This window comes from Acartia tonsa, chromosome 5 (genome assembly GCF_053477335.1).
Source record: "Acartia tonsa isolate MP-2025a chromosome 5, ASM5347733v1, whole genome shotgun sequence".
NCBI classification, from domain to species: Eukaryota; Metazoa; Arthropoda; class Copepoda; order Calanoida; family Acartiidae; genus Acartia; species Acartia tonsa.
The window spans coordinates 8669996-8692148 of NC_137264.1; the positions used below are offsets into that span (position 1 = coordinate 8669996).

Sequence of the window (22153 nt, forward strand, 5' to 3'; positions counted from 1 at the left end):
ATTTTAAAAGCGAAGCTTTTCTATACTTGCAGTATCGGACCATCCGTGACGGTTAGTTTTTTAAATAACTAGCGGCTACGCCCCTAGCCTCTAGAGGCTTTGCCCCAAGAGATGATAAAAAAAGTTAAGGTGAAATTCGTAAAAAAAATAAGAAGGACCAAGGAAATCTCCTGCAAAAAAAGGACCTATGATATCTCCTACAAAAAAAATAAAAATAAAAAAATTGGAAGGTGTTTTTTTTAGTTTTTTTGGGGGGGTTGGGGATGTCCTAACCCCCCAGGAAAATAGCTTAAAACCATCACAGGACCAGTAGGTATAATCCCTGAAAAGTAGAGCCCAATCGGTTCAGCGGTTACTGAGATCTCAAGCTTCAGACGGACAGACAGACAGACAGACAGACGGACAGACAGACATCGTTCTACTTTGTATTATAGACTAGCGGCTTCGCCCCTAGCCTCTAGGGGCTTTGCCCCAAGAGATTTGATCAACCTAATTTTTTGTATTTTAGATTTAAAAAGAAAAAGTAAAAAAAAAATTTTTTTTTTTTTGGGGGGGGGGGGTATTTTTCATTTTTTGGGGGGGTTGGGGGTGTCCCACCCCCCAAGAAAATAGCTTAAAACCATCACAGGACCAGGAGGTATATTCCCTGAAGAGTAGAGCCCAATCAGTTCAGTGGTTACTGAGATCTTAAGCTTCAGACGGACAGACAGACGGACAGACGGACAGACAGACAGACAGACGGACAGACATCGTTCTACTTTGTATTATAGATAGAACTGCCCTATCAATTTCAAATTTTGCATGATGATTCCTATAACAGTTACGTACGATTTAGAAAGCGTATAACTCTATAATTGTTTTCTAAATGTACGTTCATGATCAATGATGATTCCTATAACAGTTACGTACGATTTAGAAAGCGTATATACTCTATAATTGTTTTCTAAATGTACCTTCATGATCAATGATTATTTTAATTTTTTTAACAATTTTTTTATGTTATATAATTATAATTCAATATATTAAGGAATTTGGAATACTGATTCCTATGACAACAAAGTGCAATATCATAAGCGAAACATCTATTACCGTTACAGTGCTTCGCTTAAATGGATGTTGTCATCCTTATCTTTAATTTTTAATCTTATTCCAGAAAATTAATCTTGTTTAAAATGTCGTCTTTGTTTTAATTTATTTGTCGTCGTTGTAGCAATAAAATCTCAATGTCTAACAGAGCAAACAACATTTTAATTTGACAAAGTTATTTTATTTTTATAAAAATTCTAAATCCACTTTGAATAATATTTTAAGTTTTATTGTTTAATTTAACGAAATAAACATTTCCATACATTTAAAAATAATAATATCTTATAAAAAGTTGTAAGCTCTATAAACAAGTTTCTTTTGGCTCTTATTTGGCCGCACCAAACCTTAGATTACAAATCGATGCATCCCTGTAAGAAGACCCTCGCCCTTATTCCAAACCTAAAACAAGATTATTTCGGTTTATTAATCATTTTTAGTGTTGATTTCTCATTTATTTATGCATATTAGATTATTATATTGAATTATTATTTAAAAATTAGCCGTTTTTTATACTTAAATGTGCTTAAATTTTAAAAATGTGTGTTTGTGTTGTAAAAGAAAAAGTGGTTGGTTATTGATCAAGGTGCCGGTTTTGTTAATTTAATGCTAAAGTTATTTTTTTTGGATTTTAAATAGAATAGTAATTTATGAAAGTAAAAATTATTCGTGTTATTGTTAAAGTTTCTGTCGGGTAGAATGTTATCAAATTCAAGCCGGAATCTGAACTGTGTATAATGTCGATCATACCGAGAGAGATAATTTATAGCACTTAGTGTTAATACTCATGCACGTTACATTGTGATTGATAGTAAGAGAATGACAGTCTTGACATATAAATACAGCGTATTTCATTTAGTATCTCTGGACAAAGGTGTTCGCGCAAGCTAATGGCTGGTTGTCTATTTTGGGTTCAACTCATGGCCGGGGTTTTTTTTTGCACAGAATAGTAAACATTGACCAATAGTAGTTATTTCGGCTTTTGGACCTGACGTTACTGTGTCAAATTATCCGCTTTTGCTAATCTCTTAAAGTGTTAATGTCATAAATTTAAAACGTACAAGCGGCTAGCGCTGTGCCCCAAAAGCGTCTACAGGCCTAGCTTGTACTTATTGTGAATGAAGTACCTGAAAATTAGATCAAAATTAAACGGAAACTTGATCTAAAACTGAAAAGCCAGAAACATCCTAGGACTTAAAATAGGAAACTCAATCGATTCTGAAGTTATCGAGACAAGAAAAACCTTACTACTTTATTTGATAAGATTGTAATAATTTCAGAAATATGTTATAGCAAAAATAAACAAAAAAATGGAGGAATCAGAGAAAGTAGACATCACATTATGTATGAAAATTATAGACTAGTAAGTATTTTCATTATTCTATTTAAAGATTAAAATGTAATGTTATTCTATTCTAATATAAAGTAAAAGGAATTTTGTAATTTCGTCTTTTGCGAAGGATATCGCCAACTCATATGGTTCTTTCCTGTAAAATGAAGCTTTAAAGAATTTAATGAAATGGATAAACTTAAATTTTACTAGTATCAAAGATTTCAAATTACGTTCTATCATTCGGTGGCTTAAAACTTTGGACTTTTTTATCTTGATTGGTCGGTACCTTTTCAATTTTGAAGTCCAAACTTTTTTAATAACGATATTAATGTACAGATAGGGAAATTTTGTTTTATCATAATAAAGTGACATTATTTATTCTTGATTAATTACTACAATACAATTTTATAATTTTCAGTTTTGCGAATCCTCATTTGGATGCTGAGAAAAGAGAATCGCTGGTTAAAGAGCTCAAAGTTAACGCCAAGTAAGTTTTTTTTACTTAATGTTTTATTTATACCTAGATTAAGTTATAAAGTTGTTTATTTTTACAAACAAATTTTCTAATCAGCAGAGCAAATACATAACCATATATGGGAGTCAACTAACGTGCTTTTTTTCTTCCGTTTCCTTTGCTGTTCCAATTTTTGCATTTAAGAACATAGTTTCTAAGATGTCTTTATTTAGATATGAGGAGCTACAAACCATGGTTGAAGCGGCAAGGGCCAATATTTTTGGCATCAGAGATTCATTCAGAGAAAAGGTAAATTGAAGAATTTGCTCATCGCAAATAAGAGAATAATATTTGAGACGGAAACTTTAAAAAATGAATATTTGTCTTTGCATACATAAGGGATGGTCAAAAGTTTTGCGCAAATATCAGTCAATTATTACGGACTGTCGGACTGAAGCATAATATGTTATAGAATAGATACTGTATTAAAAAGAATACTTTATCAAGTTTTGAAAGTTAACATATGAAAAAAAAAACTAGTTGACTTCATACCATAATCTTTGTTAGTAATGTTCTACTTAAATTAAATCTTTGTTTAGGCGCAAGAAATCAATGGAGAATCCCAAACTGTTCAGGATATACAGCTTTACCTGGCGGCCCTACGCAGACTTATTGATCCTGCTATTGGGTAAGATGATATATATTTTTCTATGTCCTTACACTGTTGTCCGTGGAAACGAAAATAATCCTAACTTATGATTAATTTCTTCAATGCAGCGCTTTCACGGATATTTAGCTTTGGAATATTTTTTTCTCTAGCGGCAAAAATTATCTAATACATTATGTCTGTACAAGCGACTGTGCCCTTAACATTTAGGAGCTCAGCATTCAAGGGAGGAAGGGGCAAGGTTAATTAATAGCCTAAAACCATTACTAGACATTTGTGAAGCTTTCTATAGTAAGAACCAGCGTTTCGGAGCCGTTTAATTTTGATGCGGCTCCGGCTCCTACCTTAAAATTAATATATCAATTTTTTTTCATTATTGAACTTGATAAAATAAAATAAATAATATAAAATATTTTGCTTTTATTTGGTTAAAGCTATATAAAAGTAGAAGGATGTGTGTCTATTTGTTAAGTAATAATAGTTTTTCAGTTTATTATATGTAAATAGACCGTTGCCAAATTATAATATTACTTTAAAAAATCATTTTTAGCTAATCTGGAGCCGGAGCCGTTTTTAACGAAAAATACGGCTCCGGCTCCACCAAAAATGTTGTTGCTCCGGCTCCGAAACGCTGATAAGAACTCTAGTTCAGTTATTATCAAAATGTAAAAGGAGAAACAAAAAATCCTTACTACTTTGTACACTAGAAAGAGATTCTTCTTTAAAAGTTTATGAAATATTTAATGTTCTTTTAGTTTTATTTCTAGCTTTTTTTTATATTACAGATGTTGTTCTTGTTGCATAAGATTTTAATAGCATTTTATTTTCAAAGATTTTTGTTTTGTTTTTCGTGGATTTTATTGCTCTTATTTTTCTCAAACTAAAATTATTCTTCGGAACTTATCCTTATAATTCATCAAAGTCTTCTATTTTTATATAGAAATGAGCAATTAATATTATTTTACGCAACTTTTACTTGACCTTTGTATCGATCTACCTTTCATAGTTACATTAATAAAGGTTTAGTTTTTGAAACTTAAAACGTAATAGATATTAATCCCTGGATAAAAGTATAAATGATAAATAAACCATCCACAAATTCATTTTTGAAAAATAAAATTTGTAAGAATTTGAGTTTATTTGATTTAACCAACATTTTCCCTTCCATAGTTCATATTAATATGAATGTTGTAAAAAAGCGGGTCTTTACTTGAAAGTTAGAACAGTTTTTGTTATTCTCAAATATTACCTCTTTTTCATGAGTCCCTGCAAATAACAAAATAAACAAAAAAAATAACTATACAATGCAGGGTGTCGGAGCCGTTTAATTTTGATGCGGCTCCAGCTCCGGCTCCAGCTCCGGCTTCGGCTCCTACCTTAAAATTAAAGTTTTGTTCATTATTAAAGAGGGAGGTCATTTTCTAGTAAATCCCGTAAAGGTGTGTGTTATAAGGCCTAAAAATAGTAGTAGAACGATAAGGTGCTCTATATATTTGTATTCCCTATTGAATAGAACAATAGGGAAGAAATTTTTTTTTTTTTTTTTGATAACCTTTCCTGGAATATCTTTAAAAAATAAGAAATTTCTATCAAACGCTTTGTTTGGCTCAAACTGACACAAATAAAAAAAAATATAATTATAATAAATCAACCTGTAAAGACTGACTTCTTCCTTTGTTTAATGGTATAGATTGTTCTTAACCTTTACCTTGTACCTATAGAAAACATTATTATTATAATTATATTTTTTTTAAATTTTTGTCAGTTTGAGCCAAACAAAGCGTTTGATAGAAATTTCGTATTTTTTAAAGATATTCCAGGAAAGGTTATCAAAAAAAAAAAAAAATTTCTTCCCTATTGTTCTATTCAATAGGGAATACAAATATATAGAGCACCTTATCGTTCTACTACTATTTTTAGGCCTTATAACACACACCTTTACGGGATTTACTAGAAAATGACCTCCCTCTTTGATAAAATAAAATAAATAATATAAAATATTTTGCTTTTATTTGATTAAAGCTATATAAAAGTAGAAGGATGTGTGTCTATTTGTTAGTTTTTCAGTTTATTATATGTAAATAGACCGTTGCCAAATTATAATATTACTTTAAAAAATCATTTTTAGCTACTCTGGAGCCGGAGCCGTTTTTAACGAAAAATACGGCTCCGGATCCGGCTCCCGCTCCACCAAAAATGTTGCTGCTTCCGGCTCCGAAACACTGATACAATGATTGAAAATGAAAAACATTTCTGTAATTTCTTTAATTTAAATTCAACCAACCTGTTTTAAAGACGTCGCATTGTAAGACCCTAATCTTAGAAATGCTATTCTTTAAAAACAGTTACCATTTGATTTGATAGGGAGGGTGGTGGAGTTCTGACACATTTGCGTAAACGGTGATTATAGGCTTTATCTTTGGACTGAGAGGATATAGGTTATTAGGGATAAAATCATTCTCATATAAAATTTTTTCCTAAGTTTAAAATTTTTTGGATAGGCCTCTAGGCTCAGGAGCTGCAGGCCTCCAGGTGGTCTCTCCAAAAAAATCTTAAAACTTTGAAAACTTTATCATATAAGAATTTTTTTATACCTAATAACCTATCCTCTCATTACAAAGATAATGTCCATAATCACCGTTTACGCAAATGTGTCGAAATTTCCCCCCCCCACCCCACCCCTTGTTATTTTGGTTTGTGTACTTTGTATGAAATAGAAAGTAGAGCAAATTGGGCTTGACGGCTGAACTCGAAACTTTCCAATAATTGTAAACAAAACTTTTGGATTTGCAATTCATACTTTATTTCTGTTGAAACTACTGGTAGCAAAGCATACTCTACACATTCTTACGGTCTCTAACTTTTTGTTAGCGATTATACTCTAATGGCGGCTGCGCCTCTGGCAGTAAGGGGCTTAGTATTTATGGGGAAGGGGGGATTTTCCCACAACTATCCCTGGACCCGCATGAAGCTTTTCTAAGAAAAAACCCTTATTATCTACTTTAAATAATAGAATAAAATATTTTTGTTGGATTTTGAAATGATATTCCCCTTTCTTTCGACGAAGGTTTTTTATAGCGCTTTTCAAAAAAGCCTTTAAATTCTGCTAATGAAAAAAACTTATATTTCTCTTATAAATATCTTTTTGGATAATAGATGATTTTGTTTTGAACTTTTGGTATTGCATTGTATTTATTGTTTGCATTTTATTTTCCTGCTATTTTTACATTATTTCTGACGTCACCTATAATTTCGTCATTTTTCAGTTAATCCAATTATCTTCTATTATCTTTTTTGGTGTTGAAATTTTAATCTTTGAGACTAATAGAAAAGTTTGATCAATAGTCACTTGATAATATACATCATAAGACGAACATAGAATGTTTTCTGAAACTGATGCTTTCGTCGAATGCCTTATTATTTGGGAGGGAAGGGATATTGGACTGTAAATTGTACTGCAAACATTATCATTTATCATTTGTAAAAGCTATTTGTACTTCTCATAAATCCAGATTATTATTGCAAACAATCTGTGTCCAAATTTTTTCACCACCGATTTTTAAGGGAGTAACTTTTATTACCTTAATCGTCCATTGTTTTTTTGCCTCCTAGATTTTTCCAGCAAGGAAGTGGAAAAACTGGAAAAATAGTTACAGAACTCTTTATTTTATTCATATTATCCCTCCTTCCACACATTCTTTAAGTTTTTTTTTACACCAAGGAGGGTAGAAAAATGGAAAAAAATGTTTTCAATTCTCTTAATTTTTACATATTCCCCCTAAACCACATATTTTTTCTCTCCCCCCCCCCCCCCCCCCCCCACTATAGCAGGGTCAACGATGCGGAATATACACCCCAGCCATTATCATTTATCGTGACTAACATATTTGGACTATTACTTTGTAACTTTATATTTTAGGGATCATGAAGTTAAACCCAATATGAAGATTCTTTTTGAAGGTAAGAAAAAGGGGATTTTACCCTCTCTCAAAATAGTCATAAAAACAACACTCAGATAGACATCCTGTTACTTTACTATATTGGGATTAATTTGAAGTAATACATACCTGCCTAAATAAACATTCTTAAAATAAATCAATTTGTTTATCTTATCAAACAAGGATAAATATTTTGAGTCTAAATAAAAAAAAAAAAAATTTATTTTATTTTTGGATGTATGATTAAGATTTTTATTTTGAACAAACACTTTAGGTTCTTTTTTTCTGAATGATGAACGACTGACGGATAAATTATAGAGTTGCTGCGCTAGTTTAAAGGTCGCTTTGATAAGAAATTCCTTAACTCTTCTTTATATTTACGATATAAATAGTTTGTTAGGTTCAAAACGAACAATTTTAAATACAAGAAAAATTTTGTGTAGTTTGAATCAAATCTGGAGAAAGAACCAAAACTACAACCTTTTAATATTGATTCTGGGAATGCACAATGCAGCAAATGTACGTTTTTTTGGACATTTTAACTAAGTTTACTAAAACCTTTATAAATCGACCAATTCTTAATGTATATTGCAACTTAATATCAATTTAGAATCGACATTGAAGTGAGAACAGAATACAGTCTTTCTTTTTTAATTATTAATATCCCTTAAGTACTTTTTTTAACGTCAAAACTTAACCTCAAAATATTAGAAATTTTTCTCCAATATTTTATTCTTCAAACAGATATTGATTATGACTTCATTCAAAACTATAGGTTAATAGTTCGCTTAAAGTTTGTTTTGCATGTACAAAAGTTGGTAATTTACTACGAGATTGTCTTTGTTTGTTAACGGATTTTGAAATTTTAACATGAAAATGACGTATTAGCAAATAGGCTGTTAGGTTATTGTTAATGCTGTGCTACCTAACGACATAATTGTTAGGTAGATAATATCCAATATATATTCTAATATAACAATGTGTCAAGGTTCTTTTAAGATCATACCAAGTTTCAATATGCGTACGCATCTTAATATTAGATTAGATACCTTATATAAATACTAGCGGATTCGCCCCTAGCCTCTAGGGGCTTTGCCCCAAGAGGTTTGATCAAACCAATTTTTTCGTATTTTAGATTTAAAAGAAAAATTTAAAAGAAAAATTTTAAAAAAAATTTCTTTTGGGGGGGGGGGGAGTAGTCGACCCCACTATTTTAGTTTTAGAAAGAAATTTTTTTTATATTTTTTTTTTTTTTTGGGGGGGGGGGTATTTTATATTTTGGGGGGCTTTGGGTTGTCTCACCCCCCAAGAAAATAGTTATAAACCTTCCCGGGACCTATGAGAAGCTACCCTGAAAAGTAGAACCCGATCGGTTCAGCAGTTAGCGAGATCCTTCGCTACAAACAAACAAACAGACAAACAAACAGACAGTCATCGTTCTACTTTGTATATATAACAAGCGGCTTCGCCCCTAGCCTCTAGGGGCTTTGCCCCAAGAGGTTTGATCAAACCAATTTTTCGTAATTTAGATTTACAAAATAAACCTAAAAAAAAAATTTTTCTTTGGGGGTAGTCGACCCCACTATTTTATTTTTAGTTTTAAAAAGAAAAAAAAAATTTTTTTTGGGGGGGGGTATTTTTAATTTTTTGGGGGGATGGGGGTGTCCCACCCCCCAAGAAAATAGTTATAAACCTTCCCGGGATCTATGAGAAGCTACCTTGTAAAGGAGAACCCGATAGGTTCAGCGGTTAGCGAGACCTTCGCTACAAACAAACAGACACACAGACAAACAAACAGACACACAGACAAACAAACAAACAAACAGACAGACATCGTTCTACTTTGTATTATAGATTAAATTAGCAAAAAATCTTGGCCTTTTTTTTTTATTCTTTAAAAGTATTTTGCAAAAATATACGATAAATATTGAACTAGAATAGGTAATGAACGTAAATTTATATAAAAAAGATTCAACTAGTTCATCCTCAGCAGACTTATCTTTATTAGACTTGAATTGTAAAAAAGTATGGTAGACAAAAGAAACTTGACACATTTTGTTTTGAATTAAAATAATATTTAATATATATTTAATTGGGCCCTAGATTTTCTTTTTTCTTGTATAAATCATTATCTCCCTCGCCCTCCACAAAACTTGTTTAAAATCATGATATGAACAATATGTTCATTCCCTTCAAAGTAGAAAATATTTAATTTAGCAGTTACCGAGATCTTAATTTTTAGTAGAAAGACAGACAATGTTTAAAATATTGTATAGGTTTATTTTTAAAAATGATTTAATATAAGTAACTTTCCGTTAATTGTATTGTTTTTCTAAATATAATAAATTTAACAAGTTGTCAACTGCTATGCAAAAGTCAAATAGTTAATACTTTTACAAGTAGTAGGACCTCTAAAAGATCGAATATTTCTCGTAAGAAGCCTTCAGGGCATCATTGGGATACTTTTTTTTGTCATTACTATAATCAAATAAAGTTAAAAATGTACGTGTGAAGTGTGCCCTCGCGGCTTTTTTTGAAATATTACGCAATCAATATGAAAATATCTAAGTAAAGACGAAGGAAAAATAGTAATTATTTTTTTTTTAAATGTCTGTAATACAACTTATATAAAAGAAATAAATATTTTTAAAATTTTTTTTATTTGATATATGTATTGGCATAAATGATTTTCAACATAAAAAGTAATAGGAGATAAACTTGCATGGAAAAAAATTGCTTGTGTGATGTGACGTCAAAAACTTTAATTTCGATAATTTTATGATATTTTTGGTTTGGGTGGCCTACTTTGAAGGGCTGGTACTCAGTCAATTTTAATAATTTAAATGAAATTTCAACTCCTAGCTTCATCAATATACTCATATTATACAAATATTATGTTTAAAGCTAAAGATTTAAAAGTTCGAAAATTTAAAATGTCCAACTTTGCTGCATTGTGGAATGTTTAAGGCTATTTTAAGTTGGATATGCAAACAAAAAATATATCTTTTTAGGTGATCTGACTCCTGACCAAAAACATCAAGCCCAGATTATATTAAATTGCAAGGTAAAATCCAGATTATACCAACACCGAAATTAACTTGGGAAAAAAATCACGAAACCTACCCGTGATTTTCAGCTGTAGGGCAACACTTATTATCTGCCCCCCCCCCCCCCCACCAAATATTATTTAGATTTATTTCTTTTGTTGGCTCTAGCTTATTCCTGGGTAAAATGGCAATGTCAATACAGGGGTGTGTATGTTCAAACCAGTTCAATTCCCATCTTTTAAGGCATACACCTCTTGTAAAGTTGCTGAAACTCCAAATATGTCCTAGTGTAAACTTCAAGGAATAGAAAAAGAGAGGGGTAGGTTTCTGGTAGAATCTGTAAAGGTGTGTGTTTTAAGGCTTAAAAATAGTAGTAGAACGATAATATTCACTAAATATGTGTATTTCTTACCTATTGAAAAGAACTATAGACAAAATTTTTTTTTAAAGTTAACATAAAATTTTATCGTTGTACTTCTGTTTTTTACTTATAACATATAACCTTTACGGATTTTACCAGAAACCTACCCCCCTCTTTATTATCACCATTTGCCATACTTTATTTTTATGTTTCTATAGGTAGTTATTTACTTTTTAAAATTTTTTTTTTATTTTCTATTAGCGCAGCTACTATTAGTTAGAGAATGTCATTGTCCAGTCCATACGTTAAGCAGTTGCCTAATCTTACATGATTACAGTCTTGATTACTAGGCATTAAGCTCTAATATTGTTGTTGTGCTTGTTACTTAAAAAGATTTATTTTTCAGGATTCCTTGCAGCGGGATACCATGATTGACGACTTCAAGAAATCCTTCCAGCCCAAGCCAAAACCTAAGAAAGTGGTAAAGGTAATAAAGTATGTAATATGTATACAATACATAGCCTATTGCCCAATTCTGAAACTCCTAATATTGCAGTATACAACTTATTTCTGCTCTCTAACCTATAGCGTGACAAGCTTTATTTTCTGTCAGGGGTGTATATTCTGCATAAGATTATTTTTTTTTGTTTTTTCCCTCTTGTTTTTTCATTACCTAAGGAGTTCAGTGGTGAAAAATTGAAAAATATTTAAAGAACTTTTTATTTTCATCCCACATATTTTCTTTTACCAAGGAGGGGAGAAATTGGAAAAAATTGTTTTCAGTTCTCTTAATTTTTACATGTTTTCCCAACCACATGTTTTTATTTATTCTCCCCCCCCACTTTAGCAGGGTCAATTGTGCAGAATATACACCCTTGTTTCTGTAGAAAAGGCTAAAAAAGTAAGTTACTTTTAATTTTTTTAAATTTGATGTTAATGTAAGTCGGACGAAAATACCTCATTGCTTTAATTTGTTTGGGAGTTGCATTTAAAATTATAAATTGTAAAAATGTAAAATAAAATTGTCGCTAGTTAGTTGAGTGCTACCCAATAAGAATGAGGGGGGTCAATTATCGTTTGAGCTATGATAATTTAACTCTTGACCCCTAACCAGGGGCGTCCAAGCTTTTTTTTGGGGGGGGGTAAAATTTTTTAAATTGGGTAATTCGATTTTGGGGGGGGTAAAATGGCGGCAAATTTTTTTTACCCCCCCCAAAATTTTTACCCCGGGGGTAAAATTTGCTTGGGGGGGGGGTAATTACCCCCCCTGAAATCTGTTGGCAGGGGTAAATTTAGTTTACCCCCCCCCAAAAAAAAATTTACCCCCGGGGTAAAATTTTTGGGGGGGGTAATTTAAAATTTATTAAATATATAGTATTAAAAATGCGCGCGAAGCGCGCAAAATTTTTTTTATTAGAGAATTTTTATTTTGGGGGGGGTATTTACCCCCACAAAATTGTTTGGGGGGGGGGTAAATACCCCCGCCTAAATGGTTGGGGGTGCCTACGGCACCCCCTGGGTAGGGGTAAATTTTAAATGGGGAGGGTAAAATGAAAAAATTTTGGGGGTGCCTACGGCACCCCCAAAATCATTTGGGGGGGGGGTAATCGCCCCATTACCCCCCCCCCCCCTTGGACGTCTATGCACCTAACCCTCTCTATTCTTTAACTTTCTTACTTGTGTAGGTTGTGAAGCAGACAGCTGCTACAGATGGCGGTGGTGCTGGTGGGGAGCAAAATATGGAACATCTTCAGGGAGATTTGAGGACTCTCATCACAAGATTCTTAGATCCTAAGGTTTGTAACAATTATCAGGGGTATTAAGGGATAAGACAATGGCCGATAGAATGATATACAATATACATCCCCAATGAGGATAAATAAAATTACCTTGAAGTTCGGAAGATTAATATTATTGGTTGAAAAGTTAGGAAACTGTAAATTTAGAAGTGCACTGCACACTACAGGCTAACAGAACTAGTTTTCATATTATGATTGTACATTTTTATATATGTAGAAAACTAGATATAATACGATACGATACACGTTTTTTTAGCATGGCTTAGAACCGGTTCTAATCCATCGGATATTAATCGTTTTCGAAGCCATTCTGGAATAACAATTTTTTATTACTCCAGGTAAAGAGAGAAAAGAAAACGGATATTTACCACAAGTTGATGGAGCCTGGGGTGGATCCGGATTATAAAAACCTGGCCATACAACTCACGGATCCTAGCAACAAAAACAGGTTTCCTATCTGCATAGACTTTTTAAAAGCGAAGCTGTCTATAATCAGTCCGTCTGTGACAGTTAGCTTTTATCTTTACACAGGTTAGTTATCGATTACAAACTTTCCATGATTATTTCTTATATGTTTATTCTGCTTATTCAGTTCTGACACTCCACAAGTGGTAATGTTCGTTTGTCCTAGCGTTTCAGATCTTCGTTTTTATGAATGTTGTCATCTTTGTTTCTTCTCTAGCCATATCTTCTGTTTATCCAAGAGGGACTTTGGACAATAAATTTAGAAAGTCTAGATGAACAATGCCTTAATTGGACCATTTGCAACCACGGAGGGAGGGGACAGAAGGCTATTTATTACACAAGTTCTCAATGTTTTACAGTAACGTTTTCTTATTTGTTGCTTAACAACTTTGGGGACTATATTGATTTTGATTAATTGAATATTAAGTAGAGTCCCAACGTTTCAACCACTAATTTTAATCTAAAGAAGGATTTTTTTTTGTGATGGGGATGTATATTGTATATCAATTTATTTGTCCTTTTCTATCCCTGAAATAAAAAAAAACACAGTGTTGAACTGACTTGTACTTATCTGTTATAGGAATCATAATGCAAAATTTTAAATCTATAAGACAATTCTATAATGCCTAAATTGACCAAAAACCTTTGACGTTAAAAAACTTCGACTTGATAAAAAAAATATATATTTTTTAGGAAAGATGAGATTGTCAAAGAATTCGACGCTATGAAAGAGGCCAGGAAAATACGAGAAGAATTAGAAGAGAAAAGGAAGAAGGTAAAAATAAAACTGTCACCTTTTTGATAGTATAGTGGGATGCTTTTATGTTGACCAAGTTCTCTCGTATTGATGTCACGTTCCCCAATGAATGTGGTGTAGAATATACGTGAATTGTTAATTTAGGTTGCAATTTACCCTAGCTTTTAATGGTCGGGCCGTTTATCCAGTAGGGGGAAAGAGGATGGGGTAATTGGGGGTGGACAGGTGAGCTCGTTATTTTACCCCGCTACAGGGTTACTTTATTAGAGAACATGAAAATCTGGTGTAAGATCCAAGTAATAGTAAATCCATTCTATCCCACTTCTGTTGGGAGCTGCGTAAGAGATAGACCCTATGGCCTTTGAAGTTTTTTCTTTGTTATGCTAATAGCTTGCTATGAAGACCTTAACATCCAAGATTTGTCCCCTGTTAATTAGGCAAAGTTAAAATTTGGATTTAGCGTTCTAGGTTTATTTGATTATTTCCAATTTATTTTCTCTTCACCAAAAATCCGTGTATTAAAATTTATCTGCAAATAGGAAAATAAAATACGTTAAGTTTTAGATTCTGTAAACCTTAGCCAATAATTTTGATATTTTAGAGTGCATATTTAAATTCATTTTATTAAGGAGCTAGAAGAAATGAAGAAGGCAGCTATAAGGAAGAAAAGTGAAAAGTAATTTTTTAAAAAGATTTCATTCTTTGTTTGGAGGTTTTCAGCAGATTTAGTTATGGGGGGGGGGGGGGGAAAGGAGTGTATATTCTGCATGGGATCAAAGGGGGAGGGGATAAAAAAAAATATGTGTGATGAGGGGAAAATAGAAAAAGTAAACAGTCCTGAAATTTTTTTTAGTAGCGAAGCTACTCTATAATTCACAATGTCCGTCCGTCCGTCTGTCCGTCCGTAATTAATGAATTGGGGGAAACGTGATTTTCTCGGCTCCTATAAAAGATAGAGAGCTGAAATTTTTTGACAACATTCCCATCATTAAGGAGCACAATTAACTATAAAACATCAATGGCGGTCGGACTGCTTTTTAGCAGGTTTTAGGCTATTTTTTATATTTTCCAAATTTTCCCCATATCTTTGGTGTTTATGGTCCGATTTTCAAAATTTTTTCAGTTAAAGATATCAAAATTAAATTTCCCGTCATTTGAAGAAAACAACAATGACGGTCAGACTGCCTTTTTGCAGGTTTTTGGCTATTTTTATATTTTTCACATTTTTCCCCATATCTTTGGTGTTTATGGTCCGATTTTCGAAATTTTTTCAGTTAAAGATATCAAAATTAAATTTCCTGTCATTTGAAGAAAACAACAATGACTGTCAGACTGCCTTTTTGCTGGTTTTTGGCTATTTTTGTATTTATCACATTTTTACCCATATCTTTGGTGTTTATAGTCCAATTTTCAAAAATTTTTCAGTTAAAGATACAGGGGTGTATATTCTGCATGGGATCCCCGGCTAAGGGGGGGGGAAAAAAAAATAAAAAATAAGTGGTTGGAGGGGAAAAAAATGTAAAAATTAAGAAAACTGAAAAAAAATTCCATTTCCCCCCCTCCTTGGAGAAAAAAACTAAAAAAATGTGTGGTATGAGGGATAAAATAAATAAAATATAGAGTTCTTTAAATATATTTTCATTTTCCCCCTACTTGGAGAGAAAAAACTAGGGGGGGGGAAAAAAATAAAAAATTTTGTAGCCGGGGAAAAAAAATAAATCTTATGCAGAATATACACCCCTGTAAAGATATTAACATTAAATTTCTGGTGTTTTAAGAAAAGAAACAATGGCGGCCAAACTGCCTTTTAGCAGGTTTTTGGCTATTTTTATATGTTTGACATATTTCCCCATATCTTTGGTATTTTTGGTCCAATTTTAAAATTTTTTTGCATTAACAGTTTCAAATTTTTTTCCCCCATTGTTATGTGCATCTAGTATGTAATTTACTTTAACCGTCTTCATCATACAAAATAAAACAAGGTTTCGTGTTTATTTTCTCCAATAAATCTATTCTTGATTTTAATAAATACACTTTAAATCTACTTCTACGTATTCACATCCACAATTTTTTGTGCTTCGCTACTTATGGATGTTGTCATCCTTGTTTATATTTTCCCTACTTGGGGGGTAAAACAAGAACAAATATGTGTGAGGGGGAAAATGAATAAAATAAAGAGTACTGAAAATATTTTTTGGGGGGGAAGAAGTAGGGGGGGGGGAGGGGGGGGAAGTCTCTTTAAAATACTATTGACGTGTATTGTTTTATTTAGAATCTATTTAAGGAAAAAGCAAGAAATGATGAAGAAACGAGACATGACGTTAAAAATGAGGGCGGAGGAAAAACGAAGAGAGAAAGAAACTGGACAGGTTGGCTAGGTTTAAAAGTGAAGCTTTTCCAGATTTAGGATTTAGTCCGTCAGTATGTCCACCCGTATTCCCTTATAGTTTATTTAGGAATGTTAAAATCGTTGTCAAACATTGAACAAAGATTTCTGTAACATTTTGTTTTATTAAGAATTTTTTGGGGGGGGCGGGGTTAGGATTATTTTCTCTGTGAGGGTTGAGGTACCCTCCCTCAAGATAAAAACATACCAGGGCCTATACAAAGCTTCACTTTAAAGATGATAATTATCTGAAAAGCGGTTAGCGAGATTCTTCGGTAAACACACACACACACACACATACACATAAAGATGGAATCTTTTTTCATTCTCATTCTATGAATCTCTCTGTTATGGCTTCCAAACCGATTAATATCCGCTGGTCTAGAACCGGTTCGTCAGGTTTACTGAAAAATAATGAATAGCATCGTATTATTACAAATAATTTTCAACGAATATTAAAATGAAAATCATAAAATTAGTAACAGTTTTTTAGCCTGTGCCTTCGGCCAGTCGGGTTAACAAAACTGGTTTTAATCTTAAATTTTTTTTTTAATATCCACGTAAAGCTGTCTGCAACATTATGTGGTAAATAACTATTTTAAGTTTAATTTTGCCTGTTCAGATGCTGACTGTGGAGGAGAGAGAAGCCCAGAGAAAGTTGGAGAGAGAGAAGATTAGGGAGGAGATAAAAAGGATGCGGGAAGCACAGAATTATGACATCAAAAAGCCTGCCGTTTCAACAAAGGAAATTTTTGGATATTTTTAAATTAATTCGATAATAGTTATTTATCGCATCTTATTAAAGATTTCTTTTCGCGGATATAAAAATGAAAAATTATTAGATTAAAAACAATTTTGTTAGCTCCGACGGGCAAGCAAAACTGCTATTAATTTTATGATTTTTATTTCAATATTCGTGGGAAATTGTCTGTAATACGATATCAATCGGTTTCAAGGCCATCAGTACTGGAAAGAGTTTCACGCCATTCAAGTGATGGTTACATTAAGGTTATTAGACCTCGACACAAAAATATAGATTTTATTTTTATTCAGAAGTTACTTCTAAAACTACGGGAGAAGCACACAAACATTACCTATAGAGTAGCAACGTAACTTAAAATAAAATATTCATTATTAATAATTAAATTAAATTAAATATATAATTCTCTGAATTTTATAGATGAAATCAGATATTTATAACATTTTGAATAATTCATTCAAAACCTGTGAGACTTAATATTTCAAACAAAAAATATCCTATTAAACTTCTAGATTGAATCTCAATCTAAGGAGGAAAAGAGTGGACTTTTTGTTTACCTTGCTTGGGATAGGTAAGTTTTTTTTCTTATTTGTTGATTCACAAAATTACCCCGTCTGTAGATTACAAATAGTGGTTGCAAATGCAATGTTTGTCAATGGACACTAACCACTAATTAAAATGCAAGTCCCTAAAGTTGTTAAGCCAACAAATTAGAAAACGCTATCATAAAAACTTTGGGGATGAGTGTAATAAACAGCCCAGTGTCCTCCCCCCTCCCTGTAATTTCATGTTTTTCATTTTCAGGGACGTATCATCCCTTCCCGAAGTAACGCTTGAGATCTGTGATATTTCTACTAGCCATGAGGATCTAAATGAGACTGAAAAGGAAGCTTTGATGAAACTATTGGCTCCTTTCAAGACTAATAATACAAAGGAATAGTGATGCTTATATATTAATAATTTATTTCATATATACTCGCATTTAATTTAAGAAGTACTAGGGCAATTTTTCTCGACTTTTGGCACTGAGGACCTACAACTAGGGATGGCAATCCGTCAAACTTTTGGACCGGATTCGGATTCTTACAAGATACCGTCCAAAAAAAGGCGGATTCCCGTGGATTCCGAATTCTTATTTTTGGCAGATTCGGATTCCGGATTCTAGCAATATTTCAAGAGTGTATATTCTACATGGGATCCCCTGCTCAGGGGGGGGGGATAAAAAATAGGTGGTTAGAGGGGGAAAAAGGGGGGGGGGGGCGAAAGTGACACTTTTTGAAACCAAAACTAAAAGTCAACAAAGGAACTCAACTAAAAAAAGAGTTACAGGTCTGAGATTTTGCATGGCAGTTGCTTTATAGGGGTACAATATGGAACTTTGAAGAAACGGCGACGCAACCGCCGAAAACCGCCGAAATTTTTTTTGCCTTTTCTCGGCGGTTTTCGGCGGTTGCGCCGCCGTTTCTTCACAGTTCCATATTGTACCCCTATAAAGCAACTGCCATGCAAAATCTCAAACCTGTAACTCTTTTTTTAGTTGAGTTCCTTTGACTTTTAGTTTTGGTTTCAAAAAGTGTCACTTTCGCCCGCCCCCCCCCCCCCCCCCCTTTAAAAATTAAGAAAACTTGAAACATTTTTTTCCACCCCCCCCTCTCCTTGGTGAAAAAAAAAACTAAAAAATGTGTGGTAGGAGGGATAAAATAAATAAATTATAGAGTAAAGTTCTTTTAATATTTTTCCATTTTCCCCCTACTTGGTGAGAAAAAACTAGGGGAGAAAAAATGAAAAATTAAGACGCTAATTTTATCCTACCAATTGAGAATCCGAACCCGCTTTATAAAAACGGATTCCGGATTCGGATTCCAAAATTGGCTAAAAATTGGGTGGATTCCGGATTCGGATTGCCAACTCTCCCTACAACAATATAGTTTTTTATGTAAAGTTTGTCTTATTTGTTTGTTACCCTACTCCTTTGTCATATCTTAACCGATATTCATCGGATTTCCAAAGTTAAAAGTTTTAGGAAACAATTTCCTTTAGTTCTATGCCGTAACTTTATATTTATCTTCTTGAGTACGCAATCGTTTGAAAGGGTACAATTTCTCATGAAAATTCATGAATTTGAATAATTTTTTTTTTACTATTAATTTTACAAAATTGATGTTGTGGGTCAATTTCCCTATGTATCTATTTATTACGCAATTAAAGACAAGATCTGAAGTAATAGCTTATTGTCAAAATGTAAGCATCACAATGATATTGATTTTAGACTGACTCTGGTTCCAGCGAGAATGCCTCAGAAGCTAAGCCTGAAAGTAGTTCAATTAGTACTGATAATGTTTCTCCTAAAGAAGATGAAACCAGCAAAGAAACACGCACAGCTCCAAATGTACCTGAATCTAGTGAAAAGGATTCAAAATCCTCTAACAATAATGGTGTTGATCAATCCACAACAGAAAAGGGTGTGAATAAAGAAAAAGACGGGCTAACCTCAGAAAGTGCCCATGGTAAGTTTTTGAAAGTAATATTGATTTTGTAATTTTAGGTTTTAAGGATTTCTCTCAGGCGTTTGTTATTGTTTTTGAATCAATCTTTTAACCCAATTTGTTTTCATTATCAGGGATAACTGATAAGACAATGGGCGATAAATTGAAGAAAATAAACAAAATTTTGATTTTTAGAAAAAAAGTTATAGGTTGATAACTAAGATAAGTTTGGAAGCTTGAACCAATCAGTCGAGATTTAAGTACCCAAAGTTTTTAAGCTAAGGAATGTTAAAATATGATAAAACGTTAGGTACCAGTATAGTTCTGTACATTTTTTGAGTAAGATTAGCTTTAAGTGATTATATTTCAGATAAAGAAACTCCTGAGTTTACTGAATACTTTAATAAACTTAACAATCCTGATATGGACGAGAAATCTGAAATGGATATCATTAAAGATCTTATAAAAGAAAGAAAACAAGATCTTTTGAAGCAGCTGATTGTTCAGCTTTCATCAATTAAGGTAATGCTGTTAATTTGTTACTTTAGGGCAGTAAATGATTTTTATGCAGTATTACAGCTGCAAATCTGGTTGATTTCGACTGGATTAGAACCGGCTCGGAGTCCTACAAAAAAAAATGCATCGCATCGTACTCAAGAAAATTTTCCACGAAAAATATAATATCAATGAATTCATCATATTTTGTTGGCAAATGGTGTAAATTAAATCCTATATTTTTATTTCATTTTCTTCGGAAATTGTCTAAATTATTAGGTATGTTATTCATAAATTCAAAACTAATTTTTTTTATCGAAATTAAACTGGCTAACCCTTTTTTTTCTCCTAATTATCTCAAGTAATGAAAACGAATTTAAAATATTTTATTATTTTGTTTTAGGGAGTCGGAAAGAGTAAGATGTTCAACAGTTTGTGTACAAGATATGTTGGAGAAAGGGTTTACAAACAACCAGAAGTCCCAAAAGATACCGCAAATGATAATTCAAGCATACAAACCAACAAAATTCCATTAGATGAAGCTAAAGATACATCTGATAATGTTGAAAAATCCGCTAATGATGAAATACAAAAATCTACCAGTACTATTATGAAAGATGAAGCTAAGAAAAATATTAATGAAGATTCCAAAGACATCGAAGCTTCTGTAAAAAACCATGAACAAGATATAAAAGAAACTGGCAATATAGTATCTAACCAGGAAACAGAAAACAATGAAGTTAATGATATTAAAAATGAAGAGCCTGAAAATAAGAGTGTGACAGAAAAAGAACCTATAGAAAATGACGTCACTAAGAAAGAAGAATCTTCAAATAATGAGGGTGAAGAAAGCACTGAAAGTAAAAAAGAAACAAATGAAAATACAACCTCTAAAGACGAACCAATATTACAAGAATCAAGGGAACATACAGCTTCCAAAGAGGACTATAATAAGAACAATGCCACTGAAGTTACTCCTAAAGAAGATGATTCAAAGGAAAAACGCTCTAGTAGAAGAACATCAAATTCAAAAGCAGAAGAAACTCCCAAAGTTACGCCCAAAAAAGAAAGTTCCAAAGACAAATCTGATGGCAAGACAACATCTATATTAACAGATCATGATAAACTATCTGACAAGAAAACTCCAAAGAAAGAATTTACTTTTGAGGTTAATGAAGCAACAAAGGAAGATTCTAACACTAAATCCAGAAAAGGGAAAAGAGATTCCAGCACAAAGGCTAAACAAAACTCACCCCCACCGCCTAGTAAAGCTATCCTAGAAATGGGAATGGATGAGGTTCGAGAACACTTTAAGCTTAAAAGAATTGATAGTTATGTGAAAATTCGTATCAACAAAACTCTGTATAAAGCATATAAAGTCGCTAACCCAGACCATTCAACTGAAGCTGAAATAACCCAAAAAAAGGGAAGAAAAAGAAAAGTTGCAGCTGCCACCACCCCTAGTTCAACTAGCGACAAGCGTCAAAAGCTAATAAACCCCCTTTTTACACCTCCTCCAAATGAAATAGTATTAGAGTATAAAATTTTAGAACAGGACGAAAAATGTGATGCTGATAAGCCTACAACATCTAAAGTTACCAAGCCTGTGAAAAGAAAGATTGCTTATGATGATGATTCACAATGTAGCAGCAAAAAAGACCCTATAACTGCCTTAAATAATGACGATACTACTATCAATAATCCTACCACTTCGCCTGAAAAAGATTCCAAGAGTTTGACAAATGGAGAGCCTATCAAAAGATCTTTAAGTCGCTCTAGGTCTAGAAGTATTTCAAGATCTTCATCAAGAAGGCGATCAAGGAGCCGTTCTAGTAGCAGAAATAACAGTAAATCAAGATCAATATCACGAAGTAGGTCACGTTCATTGTCACGCAGTAGATCTCGGTCATTGTCACGCAGTAGATCTCGGTCCATCTCACGAAGCAGTTCTCGAAGTAGAAGTCGTTCAAGATCTAGATCAAGAAGTAGTTCAAAATAGCGTTGTTAAACTATTCTCTATTATTTTTAAGTTCTCGATGATTTTTCTATTTTATTTTAGTCAGTTTAAATATATAGGGAAATAAATTGTTAAATCGTCTGAATAATTGGGGATAAGGCGAGG

General features: G+C 32.7%; 1 protein-coding gene across 1 annotated transcript; it reads left to right on the forward strand.

Annotated features, from left to right (window-relative positions):
- Positions 1-2320: 2320 nt before the first annotated feature.
- Positions 2321-22056, forward strand: LOC145318682 (uncharacterized). Its single transcript, XM_080160122.1, has 18 exons — positions 2321-2446; positions 2835-2903; positions 3104-3179; positions 3470-3558; positions 7457-7497; positions 10487-10539; positions 11290-11370; positions 12569-12679; positions 13021-13130; positions 13841-13922; positions 14534-14580; positions 16189-16273; positions 16913-17033; positions 17561-17621; positions 17855-17982; positions 19318-19557; positions 19907-20058; positions 20435-22056. The coding sequence occupies exons 1-18, from the start codon at positions 2394-2396 to the stop codon at positions 22028-22030; spliced, it is 3195 nt and encodes a 1064-aa protein (XP_080016248.1). The 5' UTR covers positions 2321-2393; the 3' UTR covers positions 22031-22056.
- Positions 22057-22153: the final 97 nt, after the last annotated feature.

Bases quoted from the DNA above. Each gene is read 5' to 3' on its own strand.
- LOC145318682 (XM_080160122.1), top strand. From the start codon at position 2,394: ATGGAGGAATCAGAGAAAGTAGACATCACATTATGTATGAAAATTATA. The intron at 7,498-10,486 runs GTAAGAAAAAGG...ATATCTTTTTAG, and splicing joins TATGAAGATTCTTTTTGAAG to GTGATCTGACTCCTGACCAA. The intron at 17,983-19,317 runs AGGAATAGTGAT...GATATTGATTTT, and splicing joins TTTCAAGACTAATAATACAA to AGACTGACTCTGGTTCCAGC.